At 40.3% G+C, this 12,738-nt stretch overlaps 1 protein-coding gene across 4 annotated transcripts in view; it reads right to left on the bottom strand.

Annotated features, from left to right (window-relative positions):
- The window catches only part of MTOR (mechanistic target of rapamycin kinase), a 68,510-nt gene that overhangs the window by 9,189 nt on the left and 46,583 nt on the right, over positions 1-12,738 (bottom strand). For all 4 annotated transcript variants that reach the window (XM_076355869.1, XM_076355870.1, XM_076355871.1 and 1 more), the window contains 12 exons: positions 11,590-11,715; positions 10,807-10,938; positions 7,213-7,328; positions 5,776-5,893; positions 4,781-4,987; positions 4,053-4,153; positions 3,692-3,788; positions 2,943-3,041; positions 2,225-2,347; positions 1,436-1,618; positions 647-781; positions 187-361 (listed from right to left, as the gene is read on the bottom strand). In XM_076355869.1, the coding sequence (XP_076211984.1) occupies positions 187-361; positions 647-781; positions 1,436-1,618; positions 2,225-2,347; positions 2,943-3,041; positions 3,692-3,788; positions 4,053-4,153; positions 4,781-4,987; positions 5,776-5,893; positions 7,213-7,328; positions 10,807-10,938; positions 11,590-11,715 (1,612 nt within the window). The remainder of the gene's footprint in view (positions 1-186; positions 362-646; positions 782-1,435; positions 1,619-2,224; positions 2,348-2,942; positions 3,042-3,691; positions 3,789-4,052; positions 4,154-4,780; positions 4,988-5,775; positions 5,894-7,212; positions 7,329-10,806; positions 10,939-11,589; positions 11,716-12,738) is intronic.

Raw genomic sequence — 12,738 nt, 5'->3', positions numbered from 1 at the left:
CAAACAGACAAGAGACGCGTGCACCCAAGAACTGGAAAGCGTGGCAGTCAAGACTGACCAGACCACTAAGAAATACCTCACTTTAAAGGAAATGTTGGAGAGGTTTTACCTGGTAAATATGTAGTTTGTCCTAAAAGCAACGACTGTTTAAATACTAGAATAGCTAAGTGAAAACTGCTCTCTTACCCATTAATGTTAACTTCCTGGGCCGCTGCTTGGAGGTGATGACCTGCAGCGAAGGTGCAATGGACTGAATGCGTATGATGGGCTGGTTGGGATCGTATGTTCCTGGCACTGCCAATTCCAGGTCCCGGCACATTAAGAGTTTTGGTGACACGTACTGTAGTTCCAAAGAAGTGAGCTACCAAAAATAAAAGAAATACAACCCCCCAGAATTTCAGTTAAATCTCACTGAAACATCTGAAGAGTTCATGCTGTTGAGGGACCTCGAACAGTTCAGTCAGTCGTCAATACTTCAGATGCTTGCAGGAAGTGCTGCTTAAGCAGCAAACTTGCAGCAAATCATATGCAAGTATTTCCAGAATACTGAATTTGAATGTTTTGAATAACCAGAAAACATGAAACAAAGATTGGTATTGACAACTTGCACTGTAAGACCCACAACAGAACTGTACCTCTCCCCCACCTGAGGCAGCTGCTTTGAGATACGCCGGAACACATGGTAATAGAGATCCCAAGCCTGAGTTAGGTCTTTGACATTTCCCGATTTCATGTACTTCCTGCACCATTCCTGAGCTTCCATTAGATCTCTGCCATAGGCCTAGGGAGGAAATGAAAAACAACAGAAGAAAAACATTTCTACAGACTATAGCGGAACAGGTGGAAACCACTTAATACCTACAAAGAGCATCACAGTCTATTTTCAGATTGCATTACAAATACTTGATCTCACATTTTTATAGCATATCGGAATTAAAGATCCAGAAATTCCTGGATCCAAGACATGCACTGCGTTTATTAGACAACGTTGCTCACAAATAGACTTCATGATAGGAGGCAACAGAATGAGTAGAATCACCCTTTAACAGTAGACTCACAAGCTCAAATTAATTCCTTTTGCTGGTTTGAGAGAGGTCATCTCTACTAGTGGTTACCACGAAGCAAAGCAGACTGGAGTTAGAAGAATTAACTGCAGAGCAGTTGTATGTTTTCTAGACCCTATCAGACACCCAGTCGATACAAGACTCCAGGGCAATCTGTACTACCACGGCTCCTGTAGTACTGTAGTCACCAAAAGCGATACAGATCTGAATATTAACATCAATAATGAAGCCTGCAACTAACATAATAAGTCCCAAAAGATTTACTCTGTGTTAGATTGCAAAGGTCCTTTGTAACGCCTCTGGGGCAGGCGGCTGTCCTGCCTGTTTTTGAGGGCATGCAGAAGGTTGTGCTCTTGGCCATTTGCCAATACCTGATTGAAGGATGTCTCTTTTAAAGTCTGAGGCCCACGCTCCATCATTGCATGAAGTGGTTCCAGCACCTCAAACATTCCCTTCACGTTCCTTTCGCCAAAGTATAGACGAGATGCTTCTTCCAACCCTTCATGCCACATCTCATGCCATAGGATGGCTACACGGATTAGCTCTTCACTCACCTGTTTTAGGATGGGGAAAAAAGATTAAAAGCCTAAAGAAAAACGCTATGACTGTATACTGACTTACAAACACAAAATACTTTCTTCTCTAATGATTATGAAATATTTGTTGCTGGCAGCTAGAGGGAGCCACAAGAACTCCCACAATTCTGTTACGCTTCTTTTCTGCAAGAAGCTGATCAGGCTTTTCTCACCTTATTTGTTGCCTTTGAGATTTTCAGTATGTTTGTGTAGCTTGGCCTGAAAGCATTACTTTCTATTCATAAAAATCTTCAGCAAATGAATTAAATTACTCTTTCCATGCTATGCTTGGTAAGTTTTGTTTCCACTTTTCATTAAGCAAAACCATCTCTTTATGGAACAATGATTGTTCATTTATTTCTTCTCTAAATTTATTCATAAGGAGACACAAGAACTCAGTGTTTGAACATTATGGTCCTTTTTAAATTAAAGCATTCTCTTGCAATTATACTAATACTTTAACTTCTTCCAAATGCAAAAAACACAAATGAATTGTACTTGAACAAAATTAACAATAAATAGTCATTCTGTGTTATTATACCTGTGGTACATCCATTCCTGAAACTCAATACACTAAGTACTCACCATCATTGCCTGCTGCACCAGAGTGTTACTGTGCTCACACATGTTTTTCAAGATCTTATTCGCAGCATTGTGGCGAGCAGTGGTTGTAGATTTAGAGGCCACAGTCAAAGGATAGATCAAAGCCTGCAAGGGACATCAACCAATAATATTTTAGAACCACACAGAAGAACTACGTAAATTGCAAGATTAGCAAAGTATTAATAAATAGCAGCCTTAGGGCTAGACAAGAGAAAGCAAGCTTGCTTCTAGAAAGAGGTGATAGGAATTTGCTATTCAAAGTCTTCCAAACTGAAAAGCTTACAAGGCTAATTCACTGAGTAGCAGAATGACTTTGAGAGCCTGTATCAAACTGGAAGAACAGAAAACTGTTTTTAGCCTTTTGTGATTTTCCACACTGTAGGAAGAAATTCAGATAAAACGTCTGTGAGGTAGCCTCTTAGTAGTCACTTAATGAGATTTAAGAAGGTGATTTGTACTACCCAGTACTCTATTAGACGGAGAGAACTTCCCCTGCTGCATGGCTCATGCACCTCTTCTTTCCATTTTTATGTGAACAGTGCTGAGGTGAAAGAAGCAGCAGCAGGAATAGTTCCCATTCTCACTATTTTCACTTGCTGTGACTTACAGTGCAGGCATCCAGACTAGGTGAAATGGAACATAGGAAATGCCTTAATTGGCTATCAGTCTATGGAAATTCCTCCTCTAAGCCAAAGCTTACCTGGGGATGGTACCGTCCAATATCTGTGAGGAGCTGATGAATGAGACGTCCTACTAATGGTCGAGGTGTGTCAATTCTTGCAATGAGCTGAGGAATAACCTAGTAGTAAGGATAAGTAAAATAAACATCCCTGTCATCTCATGTGTTTAGTTCACAAGCTGTTCTGCCCTCTGCTAGAGATCTCACAGTCTCTAAAGGAGACAAAGAGGCCCACCACTCATTTTCGAGATGGTCAGAGGATAACACAAAGTTCCAAACAGTGTCAGAAACACAGAACAGCTCAGTGAGATCACAAGTGTTCTGTGCAAAACTGTTACAGGATCCTCTTATGGAAAGAGTAAGATGTGTCTTGAAGTGTAATGCTCAAATAAGAAATAAAGCCTTTTTTTATATATTTACAAGAGTCCTTCTACAAAGCAATCCTGAAATAGACTGACTGAATTACATCAGAGCAGCACAGTGGTGTTTTATACTTGATCACCACTGAATGCATGTCATCTTCAATTTTAAAATTTTCATTCTTTCTCATTCATATGCACTAGTCTGCATATAAATACAGAAATGCATGCAAGGATGTTTCTCATGTCTCTGTTCAAGATGCTTGTTAAATCAGTTACAAATTGTACTGCATACTGCTCTCACCACTCACCTACAGAGGATTGTTTAGCCAAGGATCATTGTGGATATCGTAACAAATCCCCAAGCTCCCCCCAGAACCGAGATCTGTCTTAGCCCTTTGTGTGCCTTACCTGCAGCCAAGTGTCTATTTGGATTGCCTTGACTCCTTCTACCAAAGCCTCATTCACATCAGGCCAGTGACCATAGTCAAACCACAGAGTAAGGACTCTTAAAAAGAGAAATACATTCATTAGGAATGAAACAAAAAACCCAAACCATTCCAGTTAAATACCTTCAGACCCATTTATAAGTGACTATTCCCAGAGCCTAGAGATAGTAGGATAAGGGCTAATCCACCTAACACAAATTAGCTTGGACTGAAGCATTCACTTAGTTTAACCATAACAAAAAAAGCAGAAACAGGTTCTACCTAATTTTAAACCATGTGCCGATATCAGCTGGATTTCATTTACTATGTGCTTTATTATGTACCTTAGAGTGTCTTGTAGGTTGTTCCCTCGAGACAGAGATATGGATCGGAAGAAACCCTGGACAGCAGGGACTGTGTACATCAAGAGGGTCTTGGATAAATCCTTTTGGAATGAAAATTGCTGCATTAGTTCTACACAAGTGCATCAGTCCACATGAATCCTAAACTTAGCAAGTGGATAGAGGGAGAAATATGTGGAAACATAGATCTAATCCACATTATAGTTGACTTCTGCTCATACTCCTCACATGATATGTTGCTCCTGGAATTTCTGTTTTGCTTGACTACACATAGGTCTTTCAGTCTGGCAGGGAACACACTGTGAAGTGTTTTTACACTTCAGTTTGTTGGCAAAACTATGGACAGCAAAGCAGCCTAAAAACTACGACCCTACTATAACTGGTAAGTAAAAGAGATTCCTCACAGTCTTTCATGAAGGGCTTAAGCAGCAGAACTTATTAATGCACATTTTATCACCTATGATAGCCATCCATGCCTTTGCTTTAGTTCACAACTAACTTACGATCATTTGCATTTAGTCCTCTTCCATTAAGACTGAGTTAACCTCAACTTTCTCACTTTTGCTGTAAGCTATGAGCATATATATACATACACACACGCAGAGACATCTCCCACAAGCCAGGTACACATAGTAGCTTGTTCCCCACCATAACGTTTTCCTGCATCTAAGCAGTAAGTACCAATCTCTCAACATAGGGAAGAAGGGTACCTCAGTGACTTTTTTCTGCACTGGAGATGGGATAGGACTGTTCTCTGTGCTCTCTGCATCACTCTCACTATTGCTGCCCTCGGTGTTAGCGCTGGTGATGCTAGCTCCACTGGCATGACGTAGTTTCTTCTTCTCATCTCTGGCCTGGTTTTGATGTTTGTAGTGAAGCACTGCTTCAAAGTTCATCACTGCCCAGGCATGCCAGGCCTGCCAACAAGAGAGAACAAAAGTCAGAAGGAAGATGAATCCTTTCTGCAACCTGTACTTTCTAATTATTAGAGATAACAATCCAACCTTTCTGATTCCTCAGACAACAGTAGTAAATAATACCCTGCAGACAACACAATGCTTTGTTTTCTCTAATCACTTGTAGTTTTAACTGCCTTATTATCTTAAATAACATCATGGTGAGTTCTTGGCGAGGAGCTCCCTGTTGGATATTAAGGCAAAGGAGCTCTGTAGCAAAAATTAAATCACATTCCATTCACATACATCTTAATTTTTCAAAGCTTAAAATGAAGATTAGTATGTTAAGACTAGGGGAGGTGTAACGGGAAGAAATGCAGGAGATGGCTGCCCCAGAGAAGATCTGGCACCAAATATTCACTGAAATTTCACAACCCTGAAATCAAAGGCTCTTTGGAGAATTAGCAACAAGGCTACTTTCCTAGTTCAAGTATACTGAGTGAGAACAAATTAAACTTTTTCCATTTAGATTCTCCTTTCTCCTTCACTGTTAACTGACAGGAGAGAAAGTCCCAAAAGCAAGAACAGAAACTGAATTGTGGTCTAGTTTTACCAGCCAGATAAAATTCTAAACAAGAATCTCATGGTTGCCTTGGGCTGCTTTCTCTGTTTCTTTAATCCTACTCGCAGTAACAAGGCAGATAGATATGGGAGATCTTCCTAAGAGCACCTTCCTTTCCTGTAGTATGGGACATGATCAAATTTACTGATCTTTCTGCAATGGTGCCTGGAACCTTTTCCTTACTGACCTTATACCAGTTGCGATCATGCTCTGTTGCAGCACTGTAGTATTGCAAGACTTTGGGGATGGTACTCTCATTGATGCCTTGCAGGTTCAGCTGCCACTCACCCAGTTTCAGAAAACACCTGGTTAAGCAAAGGGATTATTGACTCAGAACCTAGAATGAAAACGAAGCCCGCTGGATTAAGAGCCAGACTTCTTATCTGAAGCCTGAGAGACATTTCATGTAGTAAACCCACTCAGTAAGCCTCTTCTGCAGACTGGGAGCGTATGTGTTAACATGTAAGGTTCAAAACACCTACATCCTGATTGTAAGTGAGGAGCTAACTAGTTAATGGTTTAATTTTTAGGGGGAAAGGTGAGGGTCAAACTTTGTTCCTCATTTATATCAGTTAAAATAAATGTAAGTAGCTAACAGTAGCATCAAAAGACTCCATGAGTATTGATAAAATGCACACAGCATATGTGCTGGCTAGCTATACTTGTCAACATACGAACTAGCCTTCTGGAGAGAGCACTGCGACAGACAGTAGAAAACACAGAGCAACTGCTCTTCCCCCAAGCCAGAACCTCATTAAGTCATCCCCTCCCTGAGGAAAGGAAAAACAACATATTTTTACTGCAGAAGGGTGGGGCTGTGAAGGTTTGTGCAAAGCTTAATACTTTGCTCCCTCAGCAGGCTTTAAATACCACAGTTACACAGCTGTCCTTTCTAGATTTTGAGTTTTCCAGAAAGCATTGTGCAAGAAAAATATCGTGTGCAACTCATTACTAATTTGTCTTCCATGATAGTCACTCTGAAAAAAATAAGATGATGGTGTTATCAAGTTCCCATTCTCATAAAAGCAAATTTAGTGCATGCCTCCCTTTAAAAAAAGCAAACCTTCAATAGTAAGCACTATGCAATTTCTTCTTAAAATTGGAAACAACAGATCTGGCACCTCCAGATCCATAGAGGAAAATGGAGATTATAAGATGTGTTTTTAATGCAACAGTATTTTAAGAGACCATCACATGCTGGGCACCTATTGCCCAAAGCACTGCTGTTGTACTAAGGGCACACACTGCCAAGCATAGATGTGCCAGGCATGTGGGAAGTGTTTCTTTCCTACTGACTGGATCTCTTGAAAACCAAAGAAATAGCCATGCTGAGAGCTCTGCCTTCTGCCAGTCAGCCACAGCGCTGGAAAAATACAACCAGCCATCAGCAACAAATACAAGCTTGTTTATGCTGATGTGTCACAATAACATTTACTGAACATTATATGATAGGTAAGGATGTAATACCAAACAGGACTCTACCAGCTAAATGAGAAATCCCCTGTTCCTTTTAATCAAAGCATGGGCCTTCTCTGAAATGCGTCATCTGCATGGACCCTGCAACCTCAGGAAAGACATCAGTTTCACTATATAGCTAAAGGGTGTCCAAGGACCAGGTGCTGACCGTGCCATGAGCTTGTGGAGTTCCTGCTTGTGCTGCTGGTCTTCAGTTGCAATAGCATGCTGTGCCTGCTGCTGCATTGTCTGCACGAAGTGCTGCATGTGCTGGAACGCATCAATCTGTAATTGGATGATGGTTGCAATAAGGACCACAAGGGTTAAATAAAACTTCACAAGAGAGGAAGACAATGTGGAAATAAATTTTCACTGAAAGCAAAAAATACAGTTTTGTTTTTTCAAAGCTTTTTAGCCATTTACATCCCTCTAAAATCAGTTTATACTCTACATATGTAGCACCAAATAAACGAAGAGGTTAGAGATTCTTGATGTCTCGGAAATCTGGCTGCTGAATTGCTACACTGAGGAACAAATAACTGCATCCTTCCAATGCTAGGCACACCTTCACGTCATACGTACAGTCAAAAGCATGACCGACTATAACATAAGCTAACATTGTGCTCTGATGAGCAAGAACTCAACTCTGGAAAAGCAACAAGGTCACCTGTACAAGAAGAAAACTTCAGCAGCAGAGAATGTCCTGTTACTGCTCATGCAGAGTGAGATTCTAGTAATGATACAGAGATGTCTCATTTGCAATTGAGCATGCACATCAAAGACAGTCCAGCAATTCCAACAATCAAACAAATGTTCATAGCTTACAAACTGTATCTGACCAGGTCACTATCATAATAGACAGGATCACAAATCCAGAAAAGCCTGTCAATAATATGTTATGGCCTGAAAAAAAAAAAACAATTTGAGAAAATAACGCCAGAAGGAAAACTTGCAGCTTTCTGATCTTCCCTCCTAACCCCTCAGCTTTGGCTAGGCTTACAGTACACACCATGGGATGTAAACTTCGAGTTGTTTCAACAAATTAAAGTCTAGATTAGTCTAGTCTAAGGTTGTTTAAGAAATACAAGTGTACATTGCTCCTTTGCTAGCAGATTACGTAAGGCAGTAGTGCTAAAGCAACTTGCACTACCAAATTTTGAGGGAAGACTTTTTTTGAAATTCCTTGGAAAGAATTATGGGGTGAGAAAACCTGAAATTAAAGATTTAAGAAAAAAAGCATGCACACTTCACTGGAAACAATTAGAGTAAAGCTCTTGCAATCTGCAAGGTCATTTCAGGTCAGAAACTGCAGAATATGCTATTAAGAGTCCAATTTACTTCTGTTCCATCCACAGGAATGAGCTACTTCAGAGTGAGACAAGAATCACCTGAGCTGAAATGCCTCATTTATCCCATTCAGATGTCAGCATGCACAAGTCAATTGTCAGGAAAAAGGGTATTAGCCCAGGGTGAAATAAAAGAAAGTATCATACTATTAACATTAACTGGGGGCACTCCACAGCTTGTAACCTAGATACTTGGTTAGAAGGGGGCGGGGGGGAAATAATCTTATAAATAGTTCTGCTGTTATGCCAGACATTTGTCAAAAATAGACAAAAAGATATTGCCGAACAGTTATGTGCCCCTCTCATATCTAGACACACCCAACAATCTGCTCTTCAGCTTCCATTAATATTGAAAACTGATCACCATGAACTGACAGGCAGAGCACTTAAGACTGAAAGCAGTAGGTTTTCTTTAACAACTGAATTCCTAAGTTTGTATGCAGCCTTGTTACGGTATATGTCTGTAGAATGCAGCTGCTGGCAAAGGTCCTTGTTAGAAGAAATGCAATAGGGTTTACTTATCCATCTTTTTATCTGTTGTTTAAGAAAAGATTGTTGTGCAGCTCTGCAAGTGCTATGCAGCTGGTTTCCATCTAGATGCCAGTTTTTTTCCTGCTGGATCTGGCAAGTTTTAGGTCAACCAAGGAAACTTGAACTCCTCAACTAGAGAAAATGGTCATTTCCTACCATACCAGCCTACCTCAGTAGCTTATTACTTAGGATACCAAATCAAGTGAACACACACAGTTATATAAAACTCTGGTCTACATACATCGCTAGGTATAACTATGTATTTAGTTAACGATAGTCACTCAAATAGGACATAAGGATACACCCAACCATGTAATGCCTCCGGTACCAGGAGAATTCCCTAAACACTTTCAGTGTTTGGTATAAACAAACACTTACGTCTCACTCCAGACTGCAAACTCTATTGTACCCTAACATAGCTTCTTCTGCCACAGCCGCACCTTTAACCATGAATTTCAAAAATAAGCATCTACTTTCCAAGTGCCACAAAGGACTGAACCATTGAGTCAGCCCTTCCAGCAGAAGAGCGCTCAGAGAAAGGGTTGAGACTTGCATGCAGGTCTAGGATTAGTGCTACCTTGGGTAAAGTATTCCTCCCTCAGCACTGTAAATAACACCCAGTTTTAATGTGTTAGAAAGAAGAAAAAAAAAAAGCCCCTAAGCACAGAGCTTATGTAGTGTATTTAAATAGGAAATCATTCAACGAGCAAGAGGAGGTGTTTCTAACCACATCTGTTCCTCCTTCTCATCTTTGCTGCTTTACCAATCTTTTTTTTCTGTCTTCATGGGGTCCATGTATTCTTTCATCAGTTTATTTTAGACACATTCTCTTCCCCCACCCCCTTAATCTTTGTGCCTTCTTTCATTCTGCTTTCTACAACTGCACCAGTTTCTTGCATCTTGTCTGTCTTTATCACAGGTCAAACACAGAAAAGTCCACTTTCACTCAAAGAGGCAGGCAGAGAAGACCCATATACTTCTTGGGTCATTTACTGAAGAAAGTAAGAGACCATTACACTATTTTACAAAGCCAATAGAACAGGGCCTCATCAGCAGTTCCTTCTGTTTTTTAAATTCAAATAAAGAATAGTTAGGTCATGGCAATGTTCCCATAGCAATGGCTGTGCTCCAGTGCTGGCAATCCCAAAGACAGGAAAAATAAAAAAGATGTGGCAGAATATGAGAATAAATGGAGGCTTTAATGTATATTAAAAAAAGATAAGTTATCCAGTCTGGAGCTTATTGGATTTGATTATGTAAATTCTCCCTGTGTTGCAATGTCAAAAACATTCACCCTAGGCTCTTTGGAGCCAAACTGTTCCCATGACAAAACCCTATGTACTTTTCAGCTGTCTTTCAGTTAGAAATTTTCAATAATGTCCTTAATAAAAGTCAGTTCTGCTCAGCAGCTAAGTACAAATTGTTCAGGATATTTTTCTAAATCTGGTAATAAAAAACCTTACTCTTTCAGCATGTAACCCTGACCATAGGTATAGTGTGGAGACCTGGCAATTAGAACAGGATGAAAAAGTCAAGTACCAAGCCTACACAGTAAAATCCTGGTGAGGACAGAAGAGCTACTATTGACCATTAATCTTGGCTGCATCCCTTGGGTACTTGATACTGGTTTAGCAAAAATAATCTTTCCATGTAGGACATAAAATTAGGGCCAGGCCATCTCTGTCACTACAGAGTCTTAAAGGAAAATTTCAAAAGCTTATCTTCTAATAACAATAAGGAAAGGGATTAGTTACTCTTTTTTAGGTGAGCAAAAATAAAACCTTCAGCCTTGACTTTGTTCTGTGGGGATTATGAAGAGCTAACGTGCATGCTACTGCACAAAACCTGAGCAATGAAACATAGGTTCATTCTACGTTCTTTTGTACCTTACGGGCGCTCTTCCACATGTGTTTCATGTATGCATAAGTCACTTGGGGATGTACTGTTGGCAGTGGGTGATCCAGCTGTCGAGATGGATCTACTCCCAAGAGCAGGACAAGTGTCTTATGAGCCAAAGCCTGGAGAAAGTTGCAAAGAGACAAAGCAGGTTAAAACAAGCTCATTCTTACCTCCATTTCATATTGACCTCAGAATTGCCCACCACTAAAAAATACCTCCGACCCTCCAGATAAAACAGGGACATAGCAGCCTTATTACCACTCCCTGGACTCATAAGAATACCACATGCTAAACCCTATGTCTTCATTGGGATCAGAGCGTTAGATTCTCATTTCAGAAGCCAGTAGAGAGTGTGAAGTCTCTGTTTCAATTATCTTTGGTAATAAATCTTGTGGTGAATGTTGAAATAGGATTGTAATGTTCAATGATAACAATATCACATTCCAGATTTGACAGAGTGCTTTAGCAGAGAGAGGTATTAATAATTACCAGTGCTGCATAAGAGCTTTCAGGTATAGCATGCAAAAAAAATTGGCTCTGAGGCTCTCAGGTATAATACTAGTCCCACAAAAATAACCTTGGCTACAAGCATGAACGCTATGCTAGTTACAACTTTAGCATTTCAACAATTTCTGACCAGTCTCCTCCTCAGAGGAGAGCCCATCCCACTCGGGCAATGAAAGTACTTGGAAATGCTCAAGGTTGAAGCAGCATGACAAAGCCAATCGTCTAAAAACCTGCTGTAGAGGGTAGAGCTTGATAATGCTCACCAGTCTCCCACTCTTGCCACACAAGCTGGCATACTTAAGCCAAGTTCTCATGTCCTCATGAGGATTCACAACAAGAGATCGGACCATCAATATTCTTTGCCAGTCTTCCACAATTCGTTGACAGCCCTGAAAGAAAAAGGAAGAGAGAACTTGTTAGCGTTTTATCTCCTATCTACTCCACGAAGCCTCAATTCAGAATCTGAAGGGACTTTTCCCAAGATGGAGAGACTTCAGTACCCATAATTCACAGCAGGCTGACATTATGAACTAGCTGGCTATTTCTTTAACACTGCAACGTGTGAAGTCCTTGACTCTTACTCTCTGCAGCCAGCTCAGTGTTTGCAGTCTAACGATATCCTCTAATTGAAAAAGGAGAAAAGCTTCTAAAGCAGAAATGCATCCAAAAATCAGGAAAGCTCTTTGTGCAATTCCAAAACAAGTCAAGAGTTTTATAACCCTTCTCAACCTAATTTTCACACCTATTTTTGGTTTAAACAGTGACAAGTCTCAATATGGAGATGGTACAAACCCAAATGGTTGCAAAGATATTTTTATTATTGCCCTTTTTCTTCTCCTTGCATGTGTTGCTTTTAGAGGCTGGCATGACTGAACTGATATTCTGCCAGAAACTGCAGTTCCAACTGCTATACTGCTTGTGCAAGCATTGTCTGGTTCTTGTCCGTCTGAAGGGAGAGGCACAACATTGTCAGTCAGAGCAGGATGAGTCTGTATTTCAAACATTCAAGGATGTTACAGAGAAGCAGAATTGTGGAAGGGACAGTAACAACCAAATACATGGTGCTTGCTGTAATGGCCAAGTACTTCAGGGTAACAGTGATGCTCTGAAGTTCGTATTGATCCAGAGACAACTTAGACTTAGTTTTGAGGTAAACAAAAGAATTTCCAATGGCAGCAAGCACCTTATCACCAAAACATCTGTTTCTTTCCCTTTTTCTTTTTCCCCAAAATTGAGGGCTGGGAAGTTAGCCAAAGCTTGTTCCCTAACACCCAAATAAACCTCATCCAATAGGCATTTTAAAATTATTAAAAAGCAGCTATAAAATGTGCAAGAACTGTATGTACTGCTTTCAGTACTATAAACAGCCGTATTCAGACATTACACTTCCTGTCACTCTCAGTTTCTCCACC

The sequence above is a fragment of the Aptenodytes patagonicus genome, chromosome 19 (assembly GCF_965638725.1).
Source record: "Aptenodytes patagonicus chromosome 19, bAptPat1.pri.cur, whole genome shotgun sequence".
Classification (NCBI taxonomy): domain Eukaryota; kingdom Metazoa; phylum Chordata; class Aves; order Sphenisciformes; family Spheniscidae; genus Aptenodytes; species Aptenodytes patagonicus.
The sequence above is the reverse complement of the archived record's forward strand: the minus strand, read 5'-3'. Positions and strand labels throughout refer to the sequence as shown.